General features: G+C 45.1%; 1 protein-coding gene across 1 annotated transcript in view; it reads left to right on the forward strand.

Annotated features, from left to right (window-relative positions):
• The first annotated feature begins 7,079 nt into the window (after positions 1 to 7,079).
• Positions 7,080 to 27,777, forward strand: part of LOC119448694 (guanylate cyclase soluble subunit beta-1-like) — a 193,592-nt gene continuing 172,894 nt past the window's right edge. The window contains exon 1 of the mRNA XM_049665719.1: positions 7,080 to 7,172. Coding sequence (XP_049521676.1) covers positions 7,170 to 7,172 — 3 coding nt within the window. The 5' untranslated portion in view covers positions 7,080 to 7,169. The remainder of the gene's footprint in view (positions 7,173 to 27,777) is intronic.

The following is a 27,777-nucleotide window of genomic DNA, read 5'->3' on the forward strand; positions in this document are numbered from 1 at the left end:
CAAATTTCATATCCCCGTAAGGCAGAGGCTACAAGCACTCGGCAAAGTGAAGCGAACAGTGCATACAGTCTTTAGAATCACGCATACGACATACACAACAGCATACGTTTCAATAAAGAACAAGCTCGAAACAAGCATTCGAACCACATAATTGATGATAAGGCGCTCCTGATAACAATGCGAAACACTGTAGTGCTCCCCGCATACTTTTCGCGGTAAAGATTACTGTTGCGCAAGCTGTCGCTGTGACGGCAGCTTGCGACGTGGGAATTGACGTCTCTATAGCCTTTCGTTATAAAACACCCATCCTTTTAACTGATTTAAACGTTGTTGCAGCACCGCTATGGGTTCCGGCGTGCTGTCAAAATTACCATTACTCCCATTACTAGCATTACCCCAAAGCCATAAAGCATTGCATACCCCCTCAGGTGTTGTAGTGGTGGTTTCAACATCTTCGCTGGACATCCGCTTTCAGCAGGGCCGGGATGGTGAGTTCATTTTTTGTATTATACAAAACGAATTTAAAAGTCGCAAGCTCTTTCCTGTATAGCCTAGTTGTTGGCCATGGCCAAAATATCTTTTTACAGAGAAGCTGTATATGGAGGTCCTGGCGGATCGTGTCCGCAGACAAAATGATGCGTAGAACAACAATTAGGGGGGAAAAAACGCTTAACCTAGCACTCGGCCTAAGCTTGGGTGGTCGTAGCCCAGCATTTTCCAGAAGTGCGCGCGAACTTTTCATCTTATTACTCTTGATGATAATAATTTCTTTTCGCGCGCCCAGGACTTGTGGCCTTCACTGCACGTGGCATAGCACAGCTTGCAACACCGACACCGCGTCGCAATGCCGACACCATATTCCACCGCGTTGTAATGCCAACAACGCGTTCCAGCAGACCCGCTCCGTGAATGGGTCTCTCTCTCTCTCTCTCTCATAGCGGTCAAAACCTCTTCAGCCAACGCCACCTAGAGGAAATTCTTAAGCCAGTCTAGGTGGCGTTGCTTCACCTCGCAGAACACGAGCGTGCGAACGCGTCAGCTGTGGATGAAGACGACGACGCTCGAACGCCATCATATGGTTCGCATAATGCATGTTCTGCAAGCGTGGCTCTATAGCCTAGTGGTTACAACGCTCGCCTTGGGATCGTGGGCACGCGGGTTGGAATCCCGCGTCGGCAAAAACGTTTGGTTTCTTTTATTTCTTGACAGTTTCTTGATACGAACCACAATCCACAAATTACGGCTTTCTTAAACAGCTTCGCTGCAAAATGAAGTGGGCCGATCCCGGTGATAGTGCAGAAAGGGACCAAGCTCAATGACACATAACCCTGTCACGTGGGCCGATCTTGGTGATAATGCAGAAAGGGTCCAAGCTCAATGGCACATACCCTGTGGGCTGGGGGACCTGTAACGGCCTCTTTAACTACCTTTGTCGCACGTGGGACCCAAAGAGACAGAAACACTGCGCCGGAGCGATGAACGATGTTGCCCAAACTATCCCCATGCCTGTCGATATGCAAGTGATAAAACGTCATAGTCTACCAACAAATAACTGTGTCTCATTCTCTCTTGGCATAGCCATATTCCTAGCGACGTCATCAGTAGCCCCTTGGACTCGGTATGGGTAAGACCCGTGTCACTGGCTCCGAGAAGGAAGAGCGCGCCTTCAAGGAGTTCCGGCGCGTTCAACAGAGCGAATGGATGCGAAAGCGAAGAGAAGCCGAACGCGCTGCGGCCGAGGGCGCAAGGTGGTGTGAATCTAGTCACCTAAGCTCGCCTTCATTCGCACACACAGAATACGGCGCGCGGCGACGCAACGAAGTTATGTGTTGTGCCTTTTCAACCATTTAACATAACCACCAAATCAAAAAAAATTAAAATATTGCCAAGAGACAGTGAAGGGGCTGCTACTGTCGGTCGGACGAAGACGACGGCGACGAAGTAGCCAGTGGCGCGCGACAGCCTTGCATCCGTCACCGCTGCTTGTCCAAACCTTGTATATAGCAATACTCCCTAAATAAACGTTATCCCCGTAACAATATAATTAAACAAAACCAACAGCTTCGCTGGTCTTCCATCTTCACATAGTGGAAGGGCTCTAATTTGTGCCAAGCCGCAGATGGTGATATACAGTGATATACACGTACACAATTTCTGTAGTCGCTCAACTTTCACGAGATGCAACCTTTGGTATAAAGGTTTACAAAAAATAATTATGAGCACTTTTATTTTCGATCAAACCCAGCGTTTGTGCTCAGTAGATGGGGTAGCTGTCTCAGCAACAGTTGGACTTCATTGCGATTAGACGGGACATTTATAGCATTTTCATTTTCGTGCGCCTATTTTATTGCCGCGTCCGCTGCAGAATTACGAGGAACATTGCAGGGCCGTGGTGTCCACTTAAGCGCTATAATGTGGTTTTTCTGGCTGGCTTTAGTGTTTTCCTAAATTAAAGTAAAATAAATAAATGTACTCAACCTATTATAGTGACTACTCCTTTTTGCATGCTTGTAAAAAAACAATTTTACAAATGTAGATATATAATAAGACACAACGTCACAAATACGAAAAATCTAGAGCATAGAGCCCCATGCACACACGAGCGAGAGAAAGAGATAGAAACAGACGAGAGGAAAACCAGGAAGCTTAATGAGACTGAAGATGGGTTGGCTACGTGGTGCATATTAACTTTTGGGTGAAATGCGCGAAGACGGGACAAGGACGAAAACAAGAAGGCTTTCCTTTCTTGTCCTGTCTTCGCGCAGTTCACCCAAAAGGTAATGAGACGCACGTCTAGTTTCCTACGCTGCACTGGGGGAAGCGAATATAGGAATAAAAAAAAGAAAGAGATAGCACAGTTTCGCGTACATTTGAAAGTGCGAACCGAGTCTACAAACGTTGGCGAGGACCTGTCGGCTTGAGGTACTGAAATAACATGGCTTTCTGTGCCATCGACGCGCACGCACGGCCATGGTTCAAGGATCTTCATTTTCAAAAATAGTCTAGAGTCTAGCCGGTTCAATGCTGTTCGGAGAGGTTCACGCTCGACGTCGTATCCGGAGACGGAGCCGCAAAATGTGTTCCCTCGTTTCTGTCGCTCCACAAGAGTCACGCATGGGTGTATCCACCATTCCGATGCGTAACGAGTAGGCATTTGTAATTGCCACCCCGAGCAAGAGACGGCAAAGCGATGTCGCCTCGGAGCGAGAAACTTTTGATGACTTTGTAGCTTTAGGGATGGATCAAGTGCATGTAGATGACATTTCTGGAGCTTGAGAGTAGACCAATATTTGTGTGTCAATGTTTTAGCGACGAAATGACGTTTTATTGCAGCGTCAGTTCTGGATAAGGGAATCAGAACTAGTCGGGCTCCTACATGTATGGACCAGGCGGCCTCATCGGCGAGGTCATCACCAGCAATGACGGTATGCGCAGGCAGCCACTTAAATACAATTTCATGCCCTTTCTCGATAGCTTGATGGTGGTCGCCTCTTGTCTCATATACCAGCTGCTCATGAGTCACGTTATATAGGGCAAAATGCAAACTCTGAAGTGCTGCCTTACAGTCACAAAAAATGACCCATTTCCTACGTGTCTCTCACAGGAGGTATTTACATCAACACGCAGGGCAGCAAGCTCTATCACCGTTGATGTTGTCGTCTGTGACAGTTTGAATTTGATTGTAATTTTCTTTGCCGGAATGCCAATGGCCCCTCATGAGCTAGTAGATGAGACCGAACCGTCACTATAGAAAAACACACGAACGTACAGAGATAAAAGGCGAGAAAAGATTGCCCGACACTGGGTCCCTACATACATGCGTAAGGGCGTGCGAGTTTCTGTGGGCGACAGTTCACGGCAGACGTAGGGTAGAAACTTATTCTCTTTTGTCATTCCCACTTCCAGATACTCGTCGTCATACCCCATCCACGGAAGAATGCTCTTAACAGAGCGCACTAACTGGGCAATCATGAATATACTTTCAATGTTTGTCGCGTCCGATCATAAGAACTTGGACGAGATTCCACCGTTTCTGACATACGCTTTCAATACCGCAAAAACAAGGGACCACATCGTACACTCATTTCTTTCTGTTGTACGCTCGCCCGCCGTCCTATACCTTCGACACCATACTTCCCTATTCTACTCACAATCACTCACAAGCTGACACTCCTTATCTTGCTGAAGGCATGATACAATAGACACCATAGTCATGCCAAATACTTAGTGCGGCTTTGGTCTCCAATGCGAAAACGCGTTTTCTGTGAAAACCTACAGCCACACTGTGCTGGATCCTTCGTAATCATCGAATGCCTGAGTGAAATGAGATATAATGTCACACGCATCGCTGACCAGTGGCCGCCGCTCATTGAAAACACAAGTGACACATGCGGCCCGCCTGAAGGCCTCCACTGGGCGAGAGGCTCCTTCCCTCACCAAGCGGGCTTCGTCCATGCGGATTGAAATGACGCGGTCACGATTGTTAAACAAACGAAGTAAGGTCTGCTTGAGGAGATGAGAAGAGTGACTTTTCGGTGTCCCCGGCCTCTCTTGTGCTCGGGACCCCGCATCACTAAAGAAATAGACGACTTTCACTAGCGTAACTAATGCACGGCCCTAAACGCGCATGGCACCGCTGCTATGAAAAACAAGATAAGGTCGCTACTCTGCTATCTCGCGTCCCTATAGACAATTGAAAAAAAAAAGAACACTCATTCTTAGCACCGATACGCTGACAGCCTCAGAAAGAAGGTTATATGTTCGCTTTCCAATTTGCACAGCTCCGTCAGCCAATTAGGTTCGCTTATTTCCCTGACGTCAAGCGGTTTTGCGTGTTTAAAACGGCTGTTTTCTCCGTATAGTTTCGTCTTTTGTCACTGGTTTTAATACGAAACCAGAACATCTTGGCAAATGTTATGGATTATTCAGCCAAATGTAGTACTTTAGCCTGAAACAGTAAGTTTTCTTTCTTTGAGGGTTTCATATGCGAAATGTGTACTCAACGCAATTTGGTCTATACTCTTTAGTAACACAAGAGTGGCTTCAGAAACGCTAATAATAAACCATTTTTGTGCGATCTCTACTGACGCTATTGAGCTTGGCGACGGTATAAGATATAACTCGCAATACTCGTAATCTAAACGTTTGCTATAGCGTTAGGTGCGGTGTGGTAAATGCGGATGCGGACGAGTTATTTTGGCACAGTCCGTCTGTGTACACACGTAAATAACCTAGCTACAAGGAGTAAATCTGGTACAGTGCCAGCTACTGCGTAGCTATCATGAACGTATCGCGCTTACGTGCGATTCCCTCGACTGACAATTCTGTGTAGCGCATTTCCTGCTTCAAGAGAGGTGGGGGGACTAAAACTAATTCTGCCTATCTTAAGACTCGGTACTAACTTTGTACAATCCAGAAGAACCTCGCGATTTTCATTTCCTTTTTTTTTCTTTTTCTTTTTTTTTGCAGTTCTTGAGGTAATCGTTTAGTGGGCGCTCTTCCAGATCCATCAAAATGCGGTACGCGTGTCGGTAAGAAAACCAGAGATGATCTCCGGATGGCTACCCTTTAAGGAAAAGGTGAAGAGGGGTACAAAATGTGATAGAGACAAAACAAGAATAAGCAATGAAGGGAAGATTGTCCAATAAAATACTATCTTTGTAGGCGCTGTCACGCAGTATGTCAAGGTGTTATGATGGTCACTCCCAATGTCAGTGTCACGTACACAGACATTCGTCGCCACATAGTGTAGCGTGTCACCCAGGCACAGTTGTGTCGCACAACCTGCAGTATACTTTATGTAACGCAGCAGCACCTCTATAGCCACTCGTGCGAACGTCCATGCAGGCCACTGTCCAAGCATTTTGTTTTCTGTGAGTTAGCGACTGTCCAGTTTGTTTAGTATCTGAAACTATACACTGTAATTTATACGGGAGGCCCCATAACACATTCCGGCGAAATAACTCTGAACACGTTTTTTGGTCAATAATAATTCTGTGAGAATTTTTGCACATCAGCTCCATCAAAACGTGCTGACCATGGTTAGGATTCGAATGCTAAAAGCGCGGATGTTGTGGCCACGATTTGATCTCAGAAGCCTGTCTAAAGAAGCAGCGCACAGTACACAATCATCGACAGTACATAACGGTAGTGCCCAATCATCACTGATAATAAATTCGGTTAGCGAAACGACTACGCGCTACAGACACACTTTGGGAGAGTATTTTCGGCTAATAATTCGCCCCTTTAAATACCCAAGTACTACGAGCAAGGGCATCAACAAAGTGTGCCTTACTAACATTGGGTGCACGTTAAAGAACCCAAGGCAGCCAAATTATTTCAGTTTACCACTAGAGCGGGCTTCATATCAGATCGTGGTTGCGGCACGCGAAACGCCACTGTATTTTTTTTATCGAATCCGTGAGTCAGAACACGTCGACATTTGTAGAACTCGTGCAGTGAAGCTATGAGAACTTACACGTGCAGTGCGGCTCTCGTTACTCATGTGCGTCCTTGTTATCCTTTCTTTAGTGCATCCTGTGTCACTAACCGCCTTCGGACGACGTTATTACGGAGATCACATTGGACATAGATAAATGAATAAGCGGAATCATTTATATCGTCGCAGTACGCTTTCTGAAACCACTTTTAGAGCGAAGGTTACACGACGGCACCCAAATTGGACCACCACTGCAGCAGAAGCTCCTCCGCTCGCGCAGAGCACCTAGCTCGAGCCGGCGGCAGGAGCGCGTGTAAGCGCGCTCCTTCAGTGGAGCGCGCATTCCTTCCGAGCCGCTAGCGCGCAAACACTGAGCGTCCCGCGGCGGGCGAGCGGCCCGCGCACCCAGAGCGCCAGCCGCGCCCCCGCCTCCCTCGCCCTCTCTCCCGCGTTTCCCCGTTCACCCCCGCCCCCCACGTGGCCTTCCTTCGCGCTCCCGCTTGGGGAGAGACGCGGCGGCGGCGGATTTACGCGGTCGCGCACAGTGTGTGTCTCGGCTGCGCTGACAGCGGCCGCATGGAGGACTGGTGGTCCGCTCGCCGCGCTACTCGTGCCGCTGCCACCGACGACGCCGACGACGAAACCGCATTCGCTGTTGTTTCCGCCGCCCCCGCGCACTTTCACCGAGGAGGAGTAGGGAGAACGCTTATCGGCACGGCACGGCTTCAGCATGGTAAGTGCCGCGGTCCTCGTTCTAACACACTTTCGGGACAATGCTCTTTCGGGACGTTCGCTACTGGACGACGTGGGTCGCATAGACGAGGTCCCAGCGGACGGAGGCTTATGGCATTCTGGCAGTCCACCTTAATACGGGTTTCTATTGGTCGGTGGCTAGAAAACTGAAGAAAGCATCGACAACACTACCTTTGTGTTTATGCGAAGCGAGAGGAGTTCTCAAAAAAACGTGTTGTTGGCTGGTCACTTTGCGTAATATAGTGGTGGCTTTCACGATTGGCCTGCCTTAGTTCTTACGCTTGGGCCTGTAGGTAGAAAAAAAAAGCATTGACAGGGAAGCACGGGCCCAATTCGCAAAGCTCTTCGTTCGTAAGAACTGTTAGTCGTTGGACGGTCATTTTCTATAATAAAGGTGTTCGCTGTCGCAGTTGGCCTGTGTTTACCAATCACTTTAATGAAGCAAATGCTTCGTATAATACAAACTCATGTAATACACGGCGCTTTCCACACGGTCTCGTTACGATCGCTATCCGTCTTGCAATCGGTGCATGCAATCGGCGTCGTCGTCAATTTTTTTTTTCTTTTTACAAATCGCTGCGCAGCATTTACAGGAGCTCCGGCGTTGGTGGTATTTCCAGTATAACTGTTTCATGCTGCGTCACGAGTACCTCCACATAAAATTAAAAAGAAATTCTGGGATTTCACGTGCCAAAACCACGATCTGATTATGAAGAACGCCATAGCGGGTGGCCCCGGATGAATTTTGACCACCTGTGACACTTTAACGTGCAGCCAATCCACGGTCAACAAGCCATTGGGATACCGCGCCGGCTTACTGCCACACCGAAAAGGTGGAGGGTTAGTTCGTATTATTCTTTCCGTACGTCTGCTAATCCGAGAAAGAAAGGAGTGGATGATCCATAAGATTTGACGCCCTACAGCAACACAGAAGCAATTAAATACTCTCTCATCAAGAGATCAGCAAACACTTTAACTACACGCCGTTCTTTAACATGCCCTGTTACCGTACTACATGAGCGGTTTCTTTCTTTTTTTTTTCTGCCGTGCCTACAGCAGAGCACGAGGACATCCAAAGAAAAAAAGCGGTCAGAGTTTGTCAGCGCCTTATGAAGCTATTGCCTGAACACTTCCGCAAAGTGGCCATGTCGTAATGTTGGAATGATCTCGTGAAAAAATGAAAGATATTCGTATCAATTCCATATAAGATTACAGGACACGTCACACTGTTTCCGAGTCAAAGCGTGCAAAACGAACAACCACGATAGGTTCATTTCTTAACTCATAATTGTTCTAGTATAAAGACAGAATTAAACACTTCATTGATAAGCTGAACACCTTAGCTTAGCTGAACGCCTAGCATACTACTCCTTGTGCTGGGAGATAATTACGGCATACACAGTGATCCCAAAAACAGCAAATATATTCAGCCCATCCCCCTCCCCCTTCGACGCACACATACGCAATAAAACTATTCGCATGGTTTTCTTAAGACACGTGTACCTTGGAAACATCGGTCGCACTTTCGTAGCACGCAACGCGTAGGTTCTCATTGTGTTTTTATTATCCATAGTAAAAACAATTTTTTGTCAGTCTTTATTCTTGCTTACGATAATTGCCAAAATTGGAACTATTGCAATAGTGCTAAACTACACGTGAGAACTAAGAATAATAATGACATCGCTCTATAAAGCCCTGTACACTGGTCAACACGCCAAAATGTAGACACGGAAATTGTAGGCCCCATTACTCGCGTAATTCTGTTTTCGCGGAATAGAGGCCGGCGGCGCTCGGTTCGCGTTAACGATGCATGATCCACGTGCCGCATCATTACTGGCAGCACTGCGCAAACCCGACTGCGAGCCACGACAGTGGGTCGTGACTCTCAACCGACAACAACGAACGTAACGAGCTCGGCTGCACGTCAATGCGACAAGCACCGCGACTGACATGTTGACACAGGGTATACGGCGCTTTGTTTCCGTTAAGCGACCGAATGTCAAGCACGTGACGCGAGCGCCAGGACAGTGTGCTCCCAAAATGTTGCATTTTGCCGCACTTTTGTGCACTCTAGATACAGTGGGATTTAGTGGGAATATGACATTGAAGTACACCCAGTGTGAACGCGTGGAAGGAAATGTGTAACGGCGACTGCGACGGCTCTTGTACGCAAGTTTTGATCGCCTTTGCACAACCAAGGTGCGCACCCCTTTGTCATATGCAACACTGGAACTGAGATATTTGCATTCCAGGCGACCTCCGGGATTTTTTTTTCGGCTGGTCACGGGATGATCAATAGTTTCTAAATAGGGAAAACGGCGGTGGTCGCTGGATCTCATTGCTTGTACGGAAAATAAACGTCCGAGAATAAGCGACATGACTCAATGCACGTCATTCGATAACTACTAGGGAAGAGATCTGAGGATCAATACTCTCCTATGTAGCGTCCCGTACTAATAGCCTTTTTTCGGAAGACCCACCACAATTCAGTATTGCAGTGGACAAATTGGTGGTGCTTACCGTCTCAACGCAACATACACACCATTCGATAGACCTGCCGTAGTAGAGAGACTCCGAATAATTTTTGTCCATCCGGGGCCTCTTTAACTTTCATGTGCCAGTTTCGCTTTATACCTCCGTTAGAATGCGCTTATTATGGGGTCGAACCAGCGACCTCGTGATTTGGAGCCGGTAACCATGGAGATAGGTGAGCCACATTTGAACTTGCAAATTATTCCACTTCATTTCGAGTTTAGGTCGTCGTAAACAGTCAAAAGATTCTGCATTCTACTCCTCCTATATGCTGGTAACCTTGGATGCAAAGTGTGACTTATAATTCTCGTCCTCTAGCACAGCTACAACACAGGCTGCAGACAGCTATCGACCTGTTTAAACGCAAAGACACTCGACTGTATGCGATGGTGCAAGGACCATATCTGGTGTCGTTTCCGTGCGACCTCTGTCTTTTGTACGCCACCTTTAAGTCACTTCTGCCCGCATTTGAGTTCGCTATGCACCCGCCGTGGTTGCTTAGTGGCTATGGTGTTGGACTGCTAAGCACGAGGTCGCGGGATCGAATCCCGGCCACGGCGGCCGTATTTAGATGGGGGTGAAATGCGAAAACACCCGTGTACTTAGATTTAGGTGCATGTTAAAGAACCCCAGGTGGTCCAAATTTTGCGGAGTCCACCACTACGGCGTGCCTCATAATCAGATCGTTGTTTTGGCACGTAAAACCCATAATTTAATTCTTAAGGTTCGCTATGGTTTGAAACTGATGACAATGTGTTTCATCGCGCCGTCCATACCGTGCACGCCACCTTGATTTTCTTGGTTTAATGTAGATTCAGCGACAGACCAAATCACTAACTGAGTCCTCGGGCGCAGCGTCACGTAGCTTCCAGCACTGAATTACGCCATTATTAAAGATGGCGCCCAGCCACTGCTCGCGAGGCAACGGATCATTTTGCAAAATACATCGCGCATGCGGAAGAAAAGTATTTTCCAACCAGAACACTCTCGACCACACACTGCCAGAACATTCAACACCTTTACCTTTACCACCTCCCTATACTGCGAATGCTGCTTTTTGGTCAGACGATGTGGGGCTTGTGGGAACAATGACGGCATGATACTTTTAGAGTAAGTATCGGAAGCCTTTGTGCTCGCTCTTGCTTCTTGTGGGAACGTAGAAGTAAAGGGGGGCGCTATGAAATGCAGCCTGTGGACGACATGTTTTAGTTTTAAAGCAGCCTTACTTGCCAACAGTACTTGGTGACAACTAGAGGCATTAGCTGCGACACTGCTGGTGCTTAATGCGGAAATGCAGTGTTTTTTTTTTTTTTTTCATTCCCGTGGGGCGTTTCAAATTGCCCAGAAATGAAACGGTAAGCGCTTATCTTCAGAGTGGTTGTTGCTTCATTTCTCCGCGTATATTTAAGGAAAGGGAAGTTGCCTAAAGTCATAACAATGGCAAGAATAGCACCGCCCTAGCTTAGTGAAAATTCTAACGGTGCTCTCTCTCCTCTCATCACTATACCCCCTTTCCCTACTGCAGGGTAGCAAAGCGAAAGTGGGTTTGGTTAAATTCCCCTGTCTGTCCTCTTTTCTCTCTCTCTCCACGGTTTACCTTACTTCAGGGTGCATTCAAAGGTGTTCAATTCTTTGCTTTTATTTATATATCTATTTATTTATCTATCTATCTATTTGTCTATCAATCTATTTATATATATATATATATATATATATATATATATATATTTGTTAGACGCATACCACGTAGCACCGCATCACAGGAATCTGAAGGCAATGACACCTTAAGAAAAAAAAAGTAATTATTCAGAGTCACTCTAGAAGTACGTGCGAATAGTAAGAAATTGCTTTACGCGACGTAGCGTTGCATAAATTCAAATCCAAAGAAATAGTTAAGCCTAAACAGCAATACGAATGTTCTATGACACGACTCATCATATTACCGAGCAGAGAGATATTATAAGTAACTATCAGCCTCCACACTTCAATTGAAAGGAAGCAAAACTCAAAAGTAATAAAAAATAAATCAAGAAAGCTCTCATTCGTCATTCTATGTACAAAAGGAAACATAGTGTCAAAAAACATTTACGCTTGCAGACTCGCAAGTAGGCGTCAAAATTTCCACACGCACACACGCACGCACGCACGTGCACGCACACGCACACAAAAAAACAAACGACATCAGCGTACCACATTCTCCAAAGGATTAACGGACTTCTCAGTGTGTTGACGTTTGCCCGCTGTTAATTAAGAAAGTTCGGGCAAGTCTGGAAAAGAAGGCGCGTAGAAAAAATTTGGTGCTTTCAGATAATTTTTGAGTAGTTACCACAGCGCAAACAAATGAATGATTAATGAAAAAGCTCCACTAGTGCAATTGTTCTTGACGTTTAATCATTCACGCGTTACGTCCAGGAACTCTTCCTATGCGCCGTGTCGTTAACGTGTCAGGGCGATGCCTGGGTAGACGCTGTGCAAAGCAGGCATCAGAGCCCTCGCTTTTGGAATAGGATTAGCGTAAGCTGCTTTTGGATCAAGCTGCTTACGAATCTCAACATTGTTCTAGCCACGTGCTGCTCAGATTATTCACCTTTAGAGTAAACTCGACGTCAGACACACACCCGATCGGAATTATCACCGCCACTTGAAAGTGATGCGTGGCACGCAAACAAAGGGAAGAATAAAAAGAAGGAAAGGAGAAACGTAAGTTAAAGGTAACGAAGAATAAGGGTGTGCTCATATTCGAAATTTTAAATACGAATTGAATAGTCTTTGCTGAGGGATTTTAATTCGATTCAAGAATTCATAAATTTAAAGCGGTCGAATATTCGTGTCTCTTCGAATACTGTCTGTTCGAATAACTGACAACTAGGGTAGTTGCAGTATACCGGGAGAAATACTGATGAAAGGTGTCATGAAGTTATTACTGTCGTAGTCATCGGTGCTCCAGATGCCTTCACGTTTCTGTTGCGTCTCATACACAAGCCCTTCAGTAGAGGTGACGTACAGTTGTTAAACGCAATATATGTATCGCATAACGTAAATGGAGCTCTTTTTGTATTTTAAGCCAAGTGGATCTTCATATTTAACTTTGTTTAGAAAATGAACATATTCACTATTCGATTCGATATTCGAAGGCCATCTTTATCGAATATTCGTGTTCGAATCAATCAAAGAATATCGTTTGTTGAGCCATAGTCACATCAAATTCATGTACTTCGGCAGTATTCAAGGCTTCTAGCTGGCGCCTCTTGCTTCACATCCCATTATATTAAATGCGAATTTGGTGGTTGGGGAAAGGCGGCAAATACAACGCAAGAGATAGAAAGCGATATACCAGGTATCTTTCTGTTTTGTGTAGTCTTAACAAAATATTATAAAACTGCCTGTGGCATTTAACAGAAGTCTACTGCTTCAGGTAGATTACTGAAGAAGGAGTAGAATAATTGAATGATAAATTACAGCACTACCCAACTAGTGAAATTTCAATTTTCAACCTTTACCTAATAACTTTACGCCAGATGTTGCGATTGATGTAGCGAAGTCACTGAGTCTTGTCCACTTGAAACAAACTGAAGGTGACATCATTTTTTACATAAGTGCTGTCAAACGTGCAGTAAAACATTTTCAAACCACTTATTTTTTTAACGAAGCACACTTTTACGCAGCATAGAACAAATTTACCTGAAACTCCAATGCATTTTGCCGCACAATTTGAAACCACGTATCTCGAAACTCAGCCTAGAGTTCCTCGTAAGCGGACATGCTTTGCCAACTCACTGGCTCCGATTCGTTGATTGCAATACGTGCGCTGAAGTGATAAGTCAAACGGTTTTCAGTTAAACTTGGTTAATTTTCCAAATGCGCACTATCCTTTCTTGTGAAAGTAATGTCAGTCTCTTCGAGTGATTCAGCTACAGGGGTAAAATTGTGATATCTGCCACAGGCGATTCGTAAAGGTTCTGTTAAGGTTTTAAAGAATACCTCGTATATCTTCCATGAATTAAAGGCGGCGAGATCGGCCGTGTGAACGCAGTTTCCGAATCCCACTCTAAATGGGAAGATAAGGACTGAGGAGCGAGATGACCGTGCAGACTACTGCGCGTTCTATCGGAGCTCAGTGTGAGCTTTGACTTGAACGCGCGTAGGCACAACGGTCGAGCGTTGTAGCTCACATCGAGCGTGATAATACATACATGCAGTACGTGAACCCATTCAGCATAGATGCATCTAAACTATATATATACGCATTCATTGTACTGTGGACATGGGTGGCTCTCACGAGCAACGCTAGCTTCTGGAGACAAGAAGTTAGCGTGTAAGGTGAGGCTAATGTCTGCTGCAGCAAAACAACCGGCGACCACCAGGCACTTCCTAATGGAATGCAGAGCTATTCACCCAGTGAGACCCCTAGGTAACATGCACCTTCCAGAAGCGCTTGGATTTAAAGTGGATGGAAGCGCCAACCGGTCAGCAGTCGAGATAAGCAAGAGACGTTTAGGGTATTGGTGGGGGAAAAAAAGCAGGGAGGAGATTGATACGACCGGATCCGTTACAGGCATAGGCAGCGGTACAACGTATAGATATGTTTTGAGGAAGAGAAAAAAGGTTAAGAAGCTATATGGAAAACTGCTAGAATGAAAACCGCGTAAAGTATACCTGATTAATTCAAGCAAGTCACCGCCCCGTATCAAAGAGGATGATAATAAATTATCATCAAGCCCATGATTGCCACACGGCGCCAGAAAAATTGTGCTTATTGCGCATCGAACGGTAGCGATGTCACTTAGGTCCCCAACATTTTTCTGCGTTCAAAAAACATCAATTGTGCAGGCAACTGAAATCATTTTCACATATTGCATGCTGAATAACTATGGGCCTTGCGGCCAATCCTCATGAATAAAATAAAAATAAAAAAGAAAAGAAAAACAACATAGGTTTCTCTTCGCGACCGACCTTTATCGGAAGAGAATATTTTATTTTGGGAGGCGTTTACTTGCCTATAGTGATAAACTGCTTATTCAGATAAGCTTGTGCATGGCACTGTCACTCTTGCAGATCTGTGTTTTTGAAAAACCTCGGTCCAATGAACCGTGGTCACGCTGCGCATGGCAGAAAAAAAGTGGGTTCGTGACGTAATTTTAAAAGGTGTGATCCATACCAAATTGTGGTTAATATTCTGGAGCTTTCCTTCTGTATGTGCTATCTTCAGTGCATGAAGCGATACAGCTGCTGGAAACCCACTGAAGCATTAGTTGTTGGCTTCATTCGAGTTGATTCATGCATGTCACCATTGAATCCTAAAGTGCGGTACACCGACGTGTTGACGTCCCATGCATTTGCATGCAAGTCGCGATGCATCCTGACTCAATGCGTATTCTGCAAAAGTAGGCGGTACGTTGTGTCAGGCTTTAAGCAACGACTTTTACTGTTTTCTATTCATCCCATCTACGGTAAAAAAGTCTCGAGTAACTAAGTTACGAACTGAGCTCCGAGAAGAGCAGCAAATGTTTAATGCATTTTCTTTGATGCGCGAAAACGGCTGTCTGCATAAGAGCGGTCGTTGGCATGTTGATCAATCCTTTCTTCTGGGAATTGATACTCCGAGCCTTCGGGCGACGGGCTTTCCACGGCTAAACAATTGGCATTCAGGAGAATGCATGCGGAAGATGGCAACAAGTTCCGCCGTAACGCGACAGTGCTCAAACGTATAGCATGCGACTGTGTTTAGAGAGATGAAAAGCTCTCTTTGGACGCGATTCCAACGCGGGTATGACACGGTGCGACGGCGTGCCTCAGATGAGTCTCATCACACCCTTGCTTATTCGTAAAGTGAATTTAGAGCGAAGCTGTTCGGGGCAGTTCCACAGCGGTTCTCTTGCGGCGGTTACGGTAGCCGGCATCGAATTTCAGCCAGAAACGTAGGCTGCATCCAGCCGCGAATCCAGCGTATGACCAGGCTTGCGGGACACGCAGCCGGCATCGGCAGAGCCAGCGCAAAATACAAGAACATGCGTCGGTCATTGCGAATACCACAGAAGTACTAAGCTCGGTTGTAGGGAAGCGTTTGTAAAGTTCTGAAGAGTGTGCGAAATCTATATTACAGCTGCCATGTATTTTATGCACGAGTTGCTCGGATTTTATTACAACCGTGAAGGACTTGTTTGTAAAATTGCGCCCTTATTAAGTTCGCGAGACGTTTTGTGTTGATACTTCCTATACATTCGTTAAAATTACCTGCCTTCAAGATACATCTTACGGGGTCTCCTGGAAGCGCGGCTCTTCGTGCTTTATTGCGATTGTTCACTTTTCAGGAAACACACCCAATCATTTTGGTCTCGAGCACCTCAGGGTTTCTATTTTGCGGAGCGATTGCGACACGCCGGAGAGGGAGATAGAGAGACGAGTGACAAGGTAAAGGCAGAGAGGTTCCCAGTTGACTACCCTGCATTGTGGAAGGGGACAAAGGGTACTCAGGGATGAGCATAGACGAGAGAAAGAAATGTTCACAGTCAGCATGTCCACAGACGCTGGAGCGTTCATGGTTGAGTTCGTCACAAGCGGTAATATAGGTTGGTGCATCTCAAGAAGCGTAGCAGCGCTTTTGTGCCTTTTCGCACTGCAGACGCACCTGGCCACTGTCCCGGGGACATCTCTTCTGTAGAGCTCGTGACATCTAGGTGCCCGATAGCTGCTCGAAGGGCAAGCCTCTCAACTTCGCATGATGCAAAGTCACACACTGAGGAAGTGCTCAGTTTCTTCTACGGGGGCCCACATGTATTACAACTGGCACTGCACGCCATTCCAATTAAGGATCAATCGGCTTTCGTTTAAAAAAAACGCCTACTGGCAGGCCGACATAATAAGGCTTCTTTATGTCGAGTAAATCCGGCGCAAATGTTGTAACTTCCTATGTGGATTCATGGCGTATGGAACTTCGAGAATGAATGAGCAGCAGCATTGATATTGCGCCGTCTCGGAAACTAAATGAAAAGTTGGCGGGGAGAAGAACTCGCTGAATAGCGAAGTAAACCGTGCTTTGCCGCTGCAGGGCGTCAACCACTGAATCTCGATCGTCTGCAGACGTTTTTGTCGGATCTCGTTACATATCTGCGGTCGTCTGTGTGTCTGTATCTATTTCTATGCGCCTGTGTGGGCTTTGTGCCAGCGAAAGCAATAAACAGCTCATCTAATTAGTCTGGCTAATCAAATCAATGGCTGCCTTTCCGAGCATACGGTATGAATTGGAACACGAACATATTGCCTTGACAGGATGCAACCACTTCCGAGCTCTCTTAGGTGCGAACGACAACTTTAGTTTCTCCTGCGATGATGGTATCACGCTGGCTGGTGGATATTTTGCTAAAAAAAGTATACCTTGCTTTGCTGAGAATTTCAGTGGGCATGGTGTTTTCGCATGCCACATTTTCTTGTTTAGGTAACACACTACTTCAAACGATCAACGCAGTGGATTTCTTGAAGCTTTGCCGTTGCAAAAAAAAAAGTATAGCATTATCGCAAAGGTACGCGTTGTTCGCTCAACGTGTAATTTTTGTGTTTGAGTCTACATAGACAAGCTGTATGTTTCTAAGCAAACCGTCATAGCACGTGCACGGAACTGGCGACAACGTTGACATTCCTTGTATTTGTCGCTGTTAGGGATTTCAAACAAAACTTTTTGACGTACCGGTGACTTTCGAAAAACTGAATAATCTCACCTTCCGAGAAAATGCATACCTCAAGGTATATGTAGATTACTGTTTCTTGTTTCTTTCTTTTTTGCTCTATAGAAGCCCTGCCACGTGTTTATGACATCACGTGTAGTAATTTTGAGCCAGCCAACTCATTCTTAGTAGTAGTTTGACCCAACGCAATAGCTATGGGCGACGGATTCGGTCAAACTAGCACCACTACTAATGCCACAACCACGAATTCTTAGTTAGCACTTCTATAGTACAGACTACAAGAACACAAGCGCGACCGTTTTAAAGATGTTTGCAAATTTACTACAATTTAAAAACGCGGGACACACAAAAAGTACATATACTTGCACTGAAATACAGGCAATTATTGGTGTCGCGCTGATTTAATTGGCCTCTTTGAACGCATACCTTCATTAGGTTATATTAAATAGGCCTGTTTATTTTGTCCACTTCAGTAAAGGAAAGAAACAAGTTCTGCCCTAAAAAAGAATACTATCTCACACAAGAATAAATTGACACACTTATTCCTTGCCCTAAGTACACGAGCTTCAAGCAGGAAGCACAAGAAGATACAGGGGAAAAAACGAAGGCTTTCGGAGAGCACGAGCCTGTCGCCAGCTGTCGCCGTGTATCTTCCGAGAGCTAGGCTCGAAGTAGGCACTAATGAAACATCCATTTGAAGGACCACATTAAAACCGACACAGTCAAGTAACGCGCGTCCACTACCCAATCCTGACTGATGACACGCTCTAGGCGGCGCGTAACGAAATTGGAAAGACGAAACTGTCCGTTAGGAAACGTGCTGGAATGGAGAGCGCAGCTGGCGCGCTCTCCCTAATGCGCATTGACGAAATATCGGGAGTCACAGTACTTCGGCCGCTTCCGTCGACTGCGTCCCTCGCTGCTCGTTTACGAGTGCACTTAGCGTTTTGCGAGGCATTTTGAATGTCCTACACTTTTGGTATCATAGATAGCGCTCTGCAGCTCAAGCTGTGCTCATACAGCGAATAACTTTGCTGCTCTGGTGGGTGGGCGAGCATGACGTCCCTCAGCAGCAGCGAAGCGCACCGCAAGCAGTTAGTCTACCTAGCTTTTTTCTTTCTTTTTTTTTTTGAATGACGGGGTTCGCTGTCACTGAGAGACACGTTCTTTCGCAGACCAGTCAGCGATTCGGTCCGCGGTGTCACTATAGATGGAATGCGCGATGTGGGAGCGGTTACTTCACAGTCACCGCATCGGTGTGACATTCTAGGAATGTTTACGTAGTTGTTATTCGGTTATACAAACAATGACAAAACGGAATAAACTCTCAACACATGCAGCAGCTAATGTAATTTTACCCCTGTTACGTGACCCAAGAAATTACTTGTAGCCAGGCTATTAAGATCCAGTCCTCGTATTCAGAAAAAAAAAACAGTTCTTACGCCAGAGTGGTCGTAAAAGCGCGTGAAATTTAGCTGGTTAGAGCTGTTTCCTGACAAAAAAATTAAATGGGCGCATGAAAAATTAAAAATTCAGCGGTGATTCAGTGGCAAATGCAAGAGAAATGGGTGAGCATTAACGTCGCACCTCACTGGGGTCGCGGATCCATGATTTAAATTGCGTTCACTACACTGAAAAATGGTGTTCTAGAGCTCGCTCGACACACGTTTCGCCTATTACGTGACCGACTTCACGCAGCAGCACTTTTTAACACATTGACACTTCTAATGCTATCGCATTAAAAAAAATAAACATGGGTCAATGAAGAGTGGGCAGGAGAACGCGCAGAAGCAGTTGCCAATCACAAGTAGTGTTGTGCATAATGTTAGCGAAAGCGATCGGCAAATGGGAAACAGCTCCTGCGAACGCGAGCCTTTGTGGAGAGAACCGTAAGCTCTGCTAAAGCTGCTTAATATTATTGAAGGCGGCTGTTCAATGACAAAGACTCTTAGCTTCCCGAGATGGTCGCAATTCATTATTGCCTTTGCTATTACTACGTCTTTCGGCATAGATTCTGAAATGTACCTTAAGTTGCCCCGTGAAATAATATCTCGAACTACTTTGGAAATACGTCATGTTCAAATACGGTATTCGGTCCCAACTCTCGAAAGGACGCGGTGAGTCACAGCGCCCGGTTCGCTCCGTCATTGAAGTGATAAACATACATGCACTGCGCTGCTGTTTGTCGTGGAAATGTCTGTTTTAAAAAATTAAATTTAAAAAAACAGGAACGCGTTTGGCAGCCTCTTGAGTGTCTCGTACTAGTTACGTTAAGAATTTTTTGTTGGTAATTAGAAATATACTCGAAATTATCGATCTCACATCCCTATAAATATGTTGATATTTCATTCGAGGTATGATATTATTAGGCACTGTGTTTCCCAGGCTACGCTCTGGGCCCATATTTATTGGCGTTTACTCAACCCTTCAAATGATATAAATTACATTTACCATTATGAATAGGCTACTTATCTGAACAAGTTGAAATAGCGAATCTATGGTAAAGATTACTCAAAAAACACGGCGGAAAATACAAAACAAAAAAAACATTTCGTACGGAAAGAGATTATTTGGAAAATAAACGCTGCGCACTGTCTACGTCTCTTCGTCTTCCCATTCTCATGTTTGTTACGTAATTCTGCGCTGAAGCTCCCATTTATTACCGTTGAGAAAGAACGTCTGCAAAATTAAATAAATAATTAGAGAACAAGCTCTCAGTCAATACAAAATGGTCAAAATAGAGTTCGAGACCTCGCTTGTACTTTGAATTAATAGAGAAGACTAGACGTTTGCAAAATTCACTTACATCTCCCAGGAAGTGAGGTACAATGATGAAGTAAGCCGTACTATGGCTGGAAACAACTTATAGCTGAGGAATAGAAGAACAGTGCGGTAACTAATACTAACAGACTCGGTTAAGGTGCCGGCAAAACTGTTCCAGCTAATGTGATCGCGGAATTTATATAGTTATGGCGTTCGGCACCGTTATTTTTGATACACTTGGCTTTTGCACGTGAAAATACGAGGATCGTCTGACGATAACAATGCAGGCAGTCGTCGGTGTTTCTAAATGAGATTTTATTTGTAGGATTTGCATCTGTCAACTTCCTTCCCTTAGTACTGGTTTCTGTAAAGCGTGCTTCTTTGTAAGGTAGTTGTGTACAACAAAAGAGCCAGTTCTAAAACACTGAGGTAATTTTTTTATTTCATTTCTTGGTTTTTTTTATTTACATCAACGAGAATTTGGGAACAATAGTAATCCTGGTAGTCACTAGTGTTTCTAAATGATGTTTCCTTTTGTTGTTTTGCTTTGATCTGCATTTTTCACCAGCTCTCCCCAGTTGTTGGTTTCTGTCAAGCGTGCTTTGCTGTAAGGTAGTTACGCACAGTAACAGAGCCAGTTGAACTAGGTTAGATTCCGCGAACAGGTGCCCTTTTTTTATTACCTTTACTTGCCTCCACAATTTTGAAAGACTTAAAAAGCATGTGTTAAGCCTACATGCATGAAATCTCTATATTTTTCCCACAAAGCTCAACGTATTCTTTTTGCTACGCCGAATTTGATACCTAAGAATTGTTACACATATTAAGGATATCTACGGAGACACGAAAGCCCGCACCTGATAATCTAATGAAGATAATTTATCATTATTATTATTAATTTGTTGCAAGGCAGGCCATGTAATGCGTAGGGCAGATAACGGGTTGTCGTTGAGTTACAGAATGGGTGCCAAGAGAAGGGAAGCGCAGTCGAGGACGACAGAGTAATAGGCGGTGTGACGAAATGGGGATGTTTCCAGGCGTAGCATGGTATCAGCTGGTGTAAGGCAGGAGTATGTTGAGCTTGCTGGGAGAGGCCTTTGTGCTGCAGTGGGCGTAAAATGGGCCGCTGATGATTATAATGATGACGATGAAATCACACATGTAGAGAAAGGAAATGAAATGAAGGAGAGGGATGCCTGCGAAGTTCCGACGCCACAGTTCCGGAAATTATTTGCGCATCTCTGGCGCTGTCTTTACAGAGAACAGAAGAATGCGGAGTAGATCCGAGCTTCGCCATTTTGTTGTTTTTGGCATGCAAGCGTGAACAGAAAAAAAAAGTAAGCCAGGTAGCGAAGCGAAAACAAAACAAACCATTCATCGGTCCTAATATTATTTTTATTATTCTTTTTTTTAGCTCGTGTTTGCTCTTTCACGGGAGCTTGCGATTGCTTTCGTAAACGTAGCGGAAATTGTTCTGGGGACGTTTCCTTTAGCGTACAGAGACCTATTGCAAAGGTAGATGTTTCGCGGGCTTCCACGCTCATGTATGATGCATGAGCCCAAAAGGCGAGTCAGTAGCTTGACGTTTGTACCGAAGCGCAACACGCATGAAAAAAAAACGGCATAAAGATTATCTCGAACAATTCAAGGACGGGAACAAAGTCCCCACGAGAATTCTGGCACAACGCACAGTCTGCATCTATGCAAAATACCTGCATCCGCGAAAAACACGGGGAGGGGGGGGGGGAAGAGGGAGGCAGGGGGGGGGGGGGGGGGGGGTTAGGACAGCGTAACGTACCGCATTTCTTCCTGCTGAAACTCGTTTGCCGCGTCTCCAGAGCGTAGCAAGGTTCGAGCAGGATCCTAACGTAACGACAGAGTACAGGTAGTGCAAGTGTGGTCAGAACAATGCCTCGTACACGTATATTGTCGTTACGCTTCACTTCACATCTCTCTTATAAACCTCTCTGAAGGTTCGTAATAATTCTCAATATCAAAACACCACTTGAACTGACAAATCGAGCAAAGCATTAGAGCCTGGGACGCAGTGGGTCGAATACATAGTGTAAATCCTGCTTAATAAAGGTTTGTGATTAAACAACTGCGGCCGCAAGATATTGTTCTGCCCTCCAGAATAAAATGGTAGACCAGATCCTAACATAAAAACGTGTATGACGCGACACTAACTCGCAGGTTACGGTTCGAGAGAACTTGACAGTGCAAGGCTAAAAAATGATTTGCGTCAAGGCGCACTTATTAATTAAAATTGCCCAACAGGTATAAAGATTAGGCAAAACGGACAGTTTTCTTATCAAATAAATCAAGACCCTATTTTGGTAATCAATTCCCCTGACTTAGTTCACGTATTATAGGTTTCTTCTAGAAGTCTACCGAATGTGGCACAGGCTCGATGCCAAAGTCTACATTCGGTCAGCATAAGTAATTTTAGCGTCACTTATTTTTTTCCAGCAAGCCGGGTATGAAGTTACAGTGAACGACCAGGGCTGGTGTAATGTAAGGCTTCATTTCGCTCGACTCTACTATTTTTTTATCACACACCGTTTACGGAAACCCAATCCCAGTGATCACTTTGGCGGAGCACCGCCTTGACCAACTGGCAGAGACCAAAAATAATTAGTATTGGGTTAGAATGGCTACATTACACTATCCCAGTTGTCAACCTTGGATTTGCACGTTTACAAGCTTTGCTGTGGATAGTCATATCAGGAAGAGAATACGAGGAAATTGCTAGTCTCCATTTGTGTTGTACGAGTATCAGGTTTTAATGAATGTGAGGTTTAATGAATTCGCATCTAAATTCCAAAGGGAAAGTTGCAAGAAAGCTTCTCGCTAAACACCTCAGCGTTCCTCTCACTAATTGGCGTAGCAAGCCTAACACAATCGACACCCAAACACTCATTGGTCCTGTGAACGAACAAATTGATCAAAACATTGTCACGAGCATTACGCATAGGGGCACATAACAAGCTGCCAACACAAGTCCAGGCCGCAAATCAAAGCAGCTTGAAAGTTGTGTCCTTATGCTGTATCGGCAAGAAAAGCAAGGTACCGATGGATCAGAGTACTGAGGATTGTTTCCGAGCTAACTTTAAGCGTAGTCTTTAAAATTGCAGATTGCTGTGGTAAGCTCAGGAGAAAACGAGTGGCCACCAAGTGTCCTTTTAGCAGCTCAGTTTCTTCTTCGCGGCAAAGAAACGATGAAGACAACACGTCAGTCTCTTTCAAACTATAGCTCTATCGGCGTGGTTTAGATGCTAAACTAGATTCTTTCTGTTGAATTGATAAAAACAATGTCTGAAAGAAGCGTAGTGTTCATTGCGTAGATCGGCAAAAGCCCGCAAAACGAAGGCATCATCTACCCCCCATCCCTCAAAATAAACAAGATTACATGTAGACGATCCCCATACAAGCCCATAGCAGAAAGAAGAACGCTAAACCAGAAACACGAAGTGAAGACGGGTAAGAACGCGACAGCTTCAGACTGAAAGGGCTTCCATTATCGACAGTGTCACGTGGTCTTTTCCGTAACAAGTCCCGTCCTTGCTTCGTCAGCAACAAACGACAACGTATGTTCCCCATCTCGATGAAATCGCAGCAGTCAGCTAGCATTCGCTGCTAGCATTTTTTCGACATGGGCGCTTTATTTTTCCTTACTGCTACGCGAGCTTGCACCGAGTGAGTGATCGCTTCTGCGGACACCGAAGGCCACGTAGGGCGATTCCTTTTGGGACGAGGGTTCTTCTTCTCAAGCGAAGACGTTCATGATGTCACCACCACGCCTCATCGGGATCCTGTCTGGCAGAGAATGGCGAATTCCGTTTCGGTTTTTTTTTTCTTTTTTTTTTAAGCGGCAAGTGCGAAAATTTATTCGCTTTGTCTTGTCTGTGTTTTTCTCTCTCTTTCCCTTCATGCGTGCGTGCGCGCGCACGTTGGCGACGTCCACTCACCTTCAGTTTCAGCTATTGCATTCAGCATAAAAGACGCTAAGTTCCCGGGAAGAAGCTTAACGGAGATAAAGTAATAGAGTCTTCTTTGTGTGTCTACCGCAGATAGTGGTCAATTTTTCTTTCTGCAATTGTTAAAATGCAGTGTCACGCTTCTCGTAAATGCTATTACTACTTTTTCACACCACCTTTTCGCATCGTCAATAGTCAATTTATTGAGTTTTCTCTTTCCCTCTCTCTCTCTCTTCTGCGAGACAAAAAATAAATAAACACGCCCACTAGCGTGTCACCGATAAAGAACGGAGCTGTACGACGCCGCGTGACGAGGTCGTCAGCCGCGGAATGGAGATTACAGCTTTGCGTGTTTCAAGATTGTCTCAAGAAATTCGCGCCCAGAAGATGCTTTTCTTTTGAAAAAAAAAACAGCACAGAATGCACAGTGAGGAATGCCACACCAGCCACGCACTAGAGTCGGCGCCCTTCGAGTCCGTTACCCACCGTTTCTGCGTCGATTACGCACCGCCCAGAAACGGTCGCCCTCGATATCGGCCAGCGTGGACTCTTCTCTCGACCGTTCGAACGAGTAACCGCATTGATCGCCAGCGCAAGGCCCAGTCGCAATTGTGCTATTTGAAGAAACCATTTCCTGCCATGGCAGCGCGTCGCGGCCGCCGTAGACGCCAGCGTTTCGCCTCGTCGCCCGTTGGTTTTTGTCCTTTCTTTCATTCGGACATTTCGCGCCTCACCGGCGATTCTCTGACAGCACTCGCACGAAACGAAGACTTCGAGAGTACATGATTTGGTTCTTTGAGAGCCATCATGTTACAGCAGCAAGACAACGAAACAAACTCGCATAATTCTAATAGATCTGCAGTAACCATGTCGTTAAAAAAAACGTTGAGGTCACCGCACATCCTTGCAAAGAAATTACTGTTCGCCGAGACAACTTTACTTCTAAAACATTCTGGTGTCTTTCTGTAACAAGTATGCGTTGTGACTTTAAAAGATAAAGATCCCTTTATCGTACAACCCCACTGTACATTACCTCTCGTCTTGACACATCGGGAACACAATTCGGTATAGCCTGGAAGCAACACCGTAATGCCGCCGGTAGAGCAGTAACGGAATTCTGAAGCTACCTAATGCACTGTGTCTGGGTTGGAATTGAAAACTTTGCATTAAGACTACAACGACGTTTTGACAGTTGGCACTGGCGGCTACAGTTGTTGTTAGGTACGAGCGTTGCCTGAGGTTTCAGGCTGCAGAGGATTAAAGTAAACACAGTTGTATGCATCGCCGCTAGTTCTACAGAATTTATTACACACCGCATGAGGAAAACTTCGCGTCACATAGATTGCAACATGTGCTATGAGTCTTCGTAACTATTACGAATGTTTTTCTGCTTTTTCGTAAGTCTTATAGTAATGTAGTAGAGGATAATAGACAGTTTTAGTATTGCGGAAATGGCACCACGCTAAACGCAATAAAATAGCGGGGTCAGACTGCGCATGCTCAGAACGCTATTTCAGTTTTGCGGGTAGCGTGCGTCCGCTATTTTTCAAATATAGCGGAGACGCTAAACGCTCGCTAAGTTTCTAGCGTTGCAAACATGGTGGCACCCTCGGCCCGAGCGCTTGACATGCTGGCTCGTTTCAAGGCTTGGCGTGGATCCACACGGCTAGTTTGGTTGTCAAGCTGCTCAGTTTGCTGCTTTGACTACTCGCAGCTAGATGGTTTTGCGCTTAGCGGCGCATCGTTGCCTTACGCTATACTAAAACTCTATCGAACAGCGTTCCGCAAAGATTTAGCGTGCGTAACACGCTAACGCTAACGCAAGCATTTTCCGCAATACTAAAAGTCTCTATTATCTTTACTGCGCAGTTCCACCGTGCATACCAAGTTTTTTTTTCATTTTCTATGTTAGTTTTACAACAATTTTCCTACTGGATAGTTTTACTTCAGTAGCGTCTTTAAAAACAATATGTATGTCCCTTATCGTAATGCACGAGAACAATAACTAAACCGGAAATTCAAATATAACCCGTTCTGTTTCTATCGGCGTATTTTACTAACGTTACTGCGATCCAATGGCATGTTCTTGCGTTGACGTCACTTATCATAGCCATAAAACGTTAACGAAAGCCTGTTTCCTATAACTGCGAAAATATTTTTTCAGTGGGCACAAAATTCGAACAAACCATAGATGACAAGAACTGAGTTGAACAACTCTTCCTTTTCTTTGGTCTGTAAACAAGGCATGTTATAGTTAGATAACATGTGGTGAAATTAATACGAATGTCTTTTTCGAAAAGCAATACATTTTGAAGAAGACAGAAAAATCGGCATACTAGTGGGTCTTTTTATTCACAGCGGTATTTTTGGCAGCGTATTTCACCACAATTTACGACACTTTGAGGTATTGCACAATAGAACGAAAAAAAAGGAAAACCACAGCCGCTAAATGGAGATTTCTAGCTTGTGACTGCGATTTCCTCAAGTCATAAAGCGATGACATGTTTGCCTGCTTCTGAAAATACCCAAAAAAAGCACACGCGTCAGAAAAACGAGAACAAATGTGTGCGAGGTGCCTCGAAGATCTACCGAAGGCTTGTAGCCGCAATGCGAGAAGCGTTGGCACGTCTTCTGTATCTAAACATTATGCACTCCTTTGCCCATTCCGTAAATAACGGAGAAAACTTATTGTTTGCTGCATACAGCGCCCTTCATTACGAACAGAGCTGCTAAGAAAACCTTTTTCGCGCATCAAGATCGCTTGAATATGAAACGTCAGATTTGCTAATACGCCTGTCGAAACGTGGCGTAACATTGAAACATTGATAGTTCAACTGGTCATTAGTAACGTTTTTAATCAGTGGTGGTATACGGCCGTGGCCGACGATAATTGTTAATCAGTGGTGGCACCCGGTGGCGAATTAAGCGTGCAAGCCGGGCACTCGCTCTCGACGCAGAAGCTCGATGCTCTCGACGGCAGATGAACTACAAGGTACTTAGATGAAAAACGCTACCTGCAGCCGCACAGCATCACGAAGACTCCTACAGCCTATTCCGCCGCATCACAGCACAGAACCGCATTGAGTGCATGTTAAAGAACCCAACATATACAAAATTAACAAGAAGTCTTCTCCTCCGTCGAATCTCATTGCCTCCATGTCGAGTCGATGAAATAAGCAATCGCAACCAGCATAGAAATCCAATTCAGAGCGAAGCTTTCTCCTAGGTTAACTCAACTTTTAATATTATAGAAGTTCCTATATATATATATATATATATATATATATATATATATATATATATATATTCAAGATGTACCTTGTGCAAGCATATTTGTTCTATTGGGGCTGTACCTGCGAGCGATTGGTGGTGGATAACACTGTTTAAGATGCAGCGCCTATCTCGAACCACTGCGTAGGTGACGAAAGTGCACCTGTGCCCTGTGTCAGCAAATGCACCAAGATGTAGGCTCCCTAGTGTTCTTTGACCTCCACGTCAGAAAACGGCTATGCAATAGGAAGCTGAAGTGTTCTTCTATGCCGCATTGCTAGGGGATGGCATGGTTATGTACAGGTATGCGATCGCCTGCAAGGAAGCAATCTACAGAGGCAAGTCCGTGAACGGACCACGC

This window comes from Dermacentor silvarum, chromosome 4, assembly GCF_013339745.2.
Source record: "Dermacentor silvarum isolate Dsil-2018 chromosome 4, BIME_Dsil_1.4, whole genome shotgun sequence".
In the NCBI taxonomy this organism is placed as follows: Eukaryota; Metazoa; Arthropoda; class Arachnida; order Ixodida; family Ixodidae; genus Dermacentor; species Dermacentor silvarum.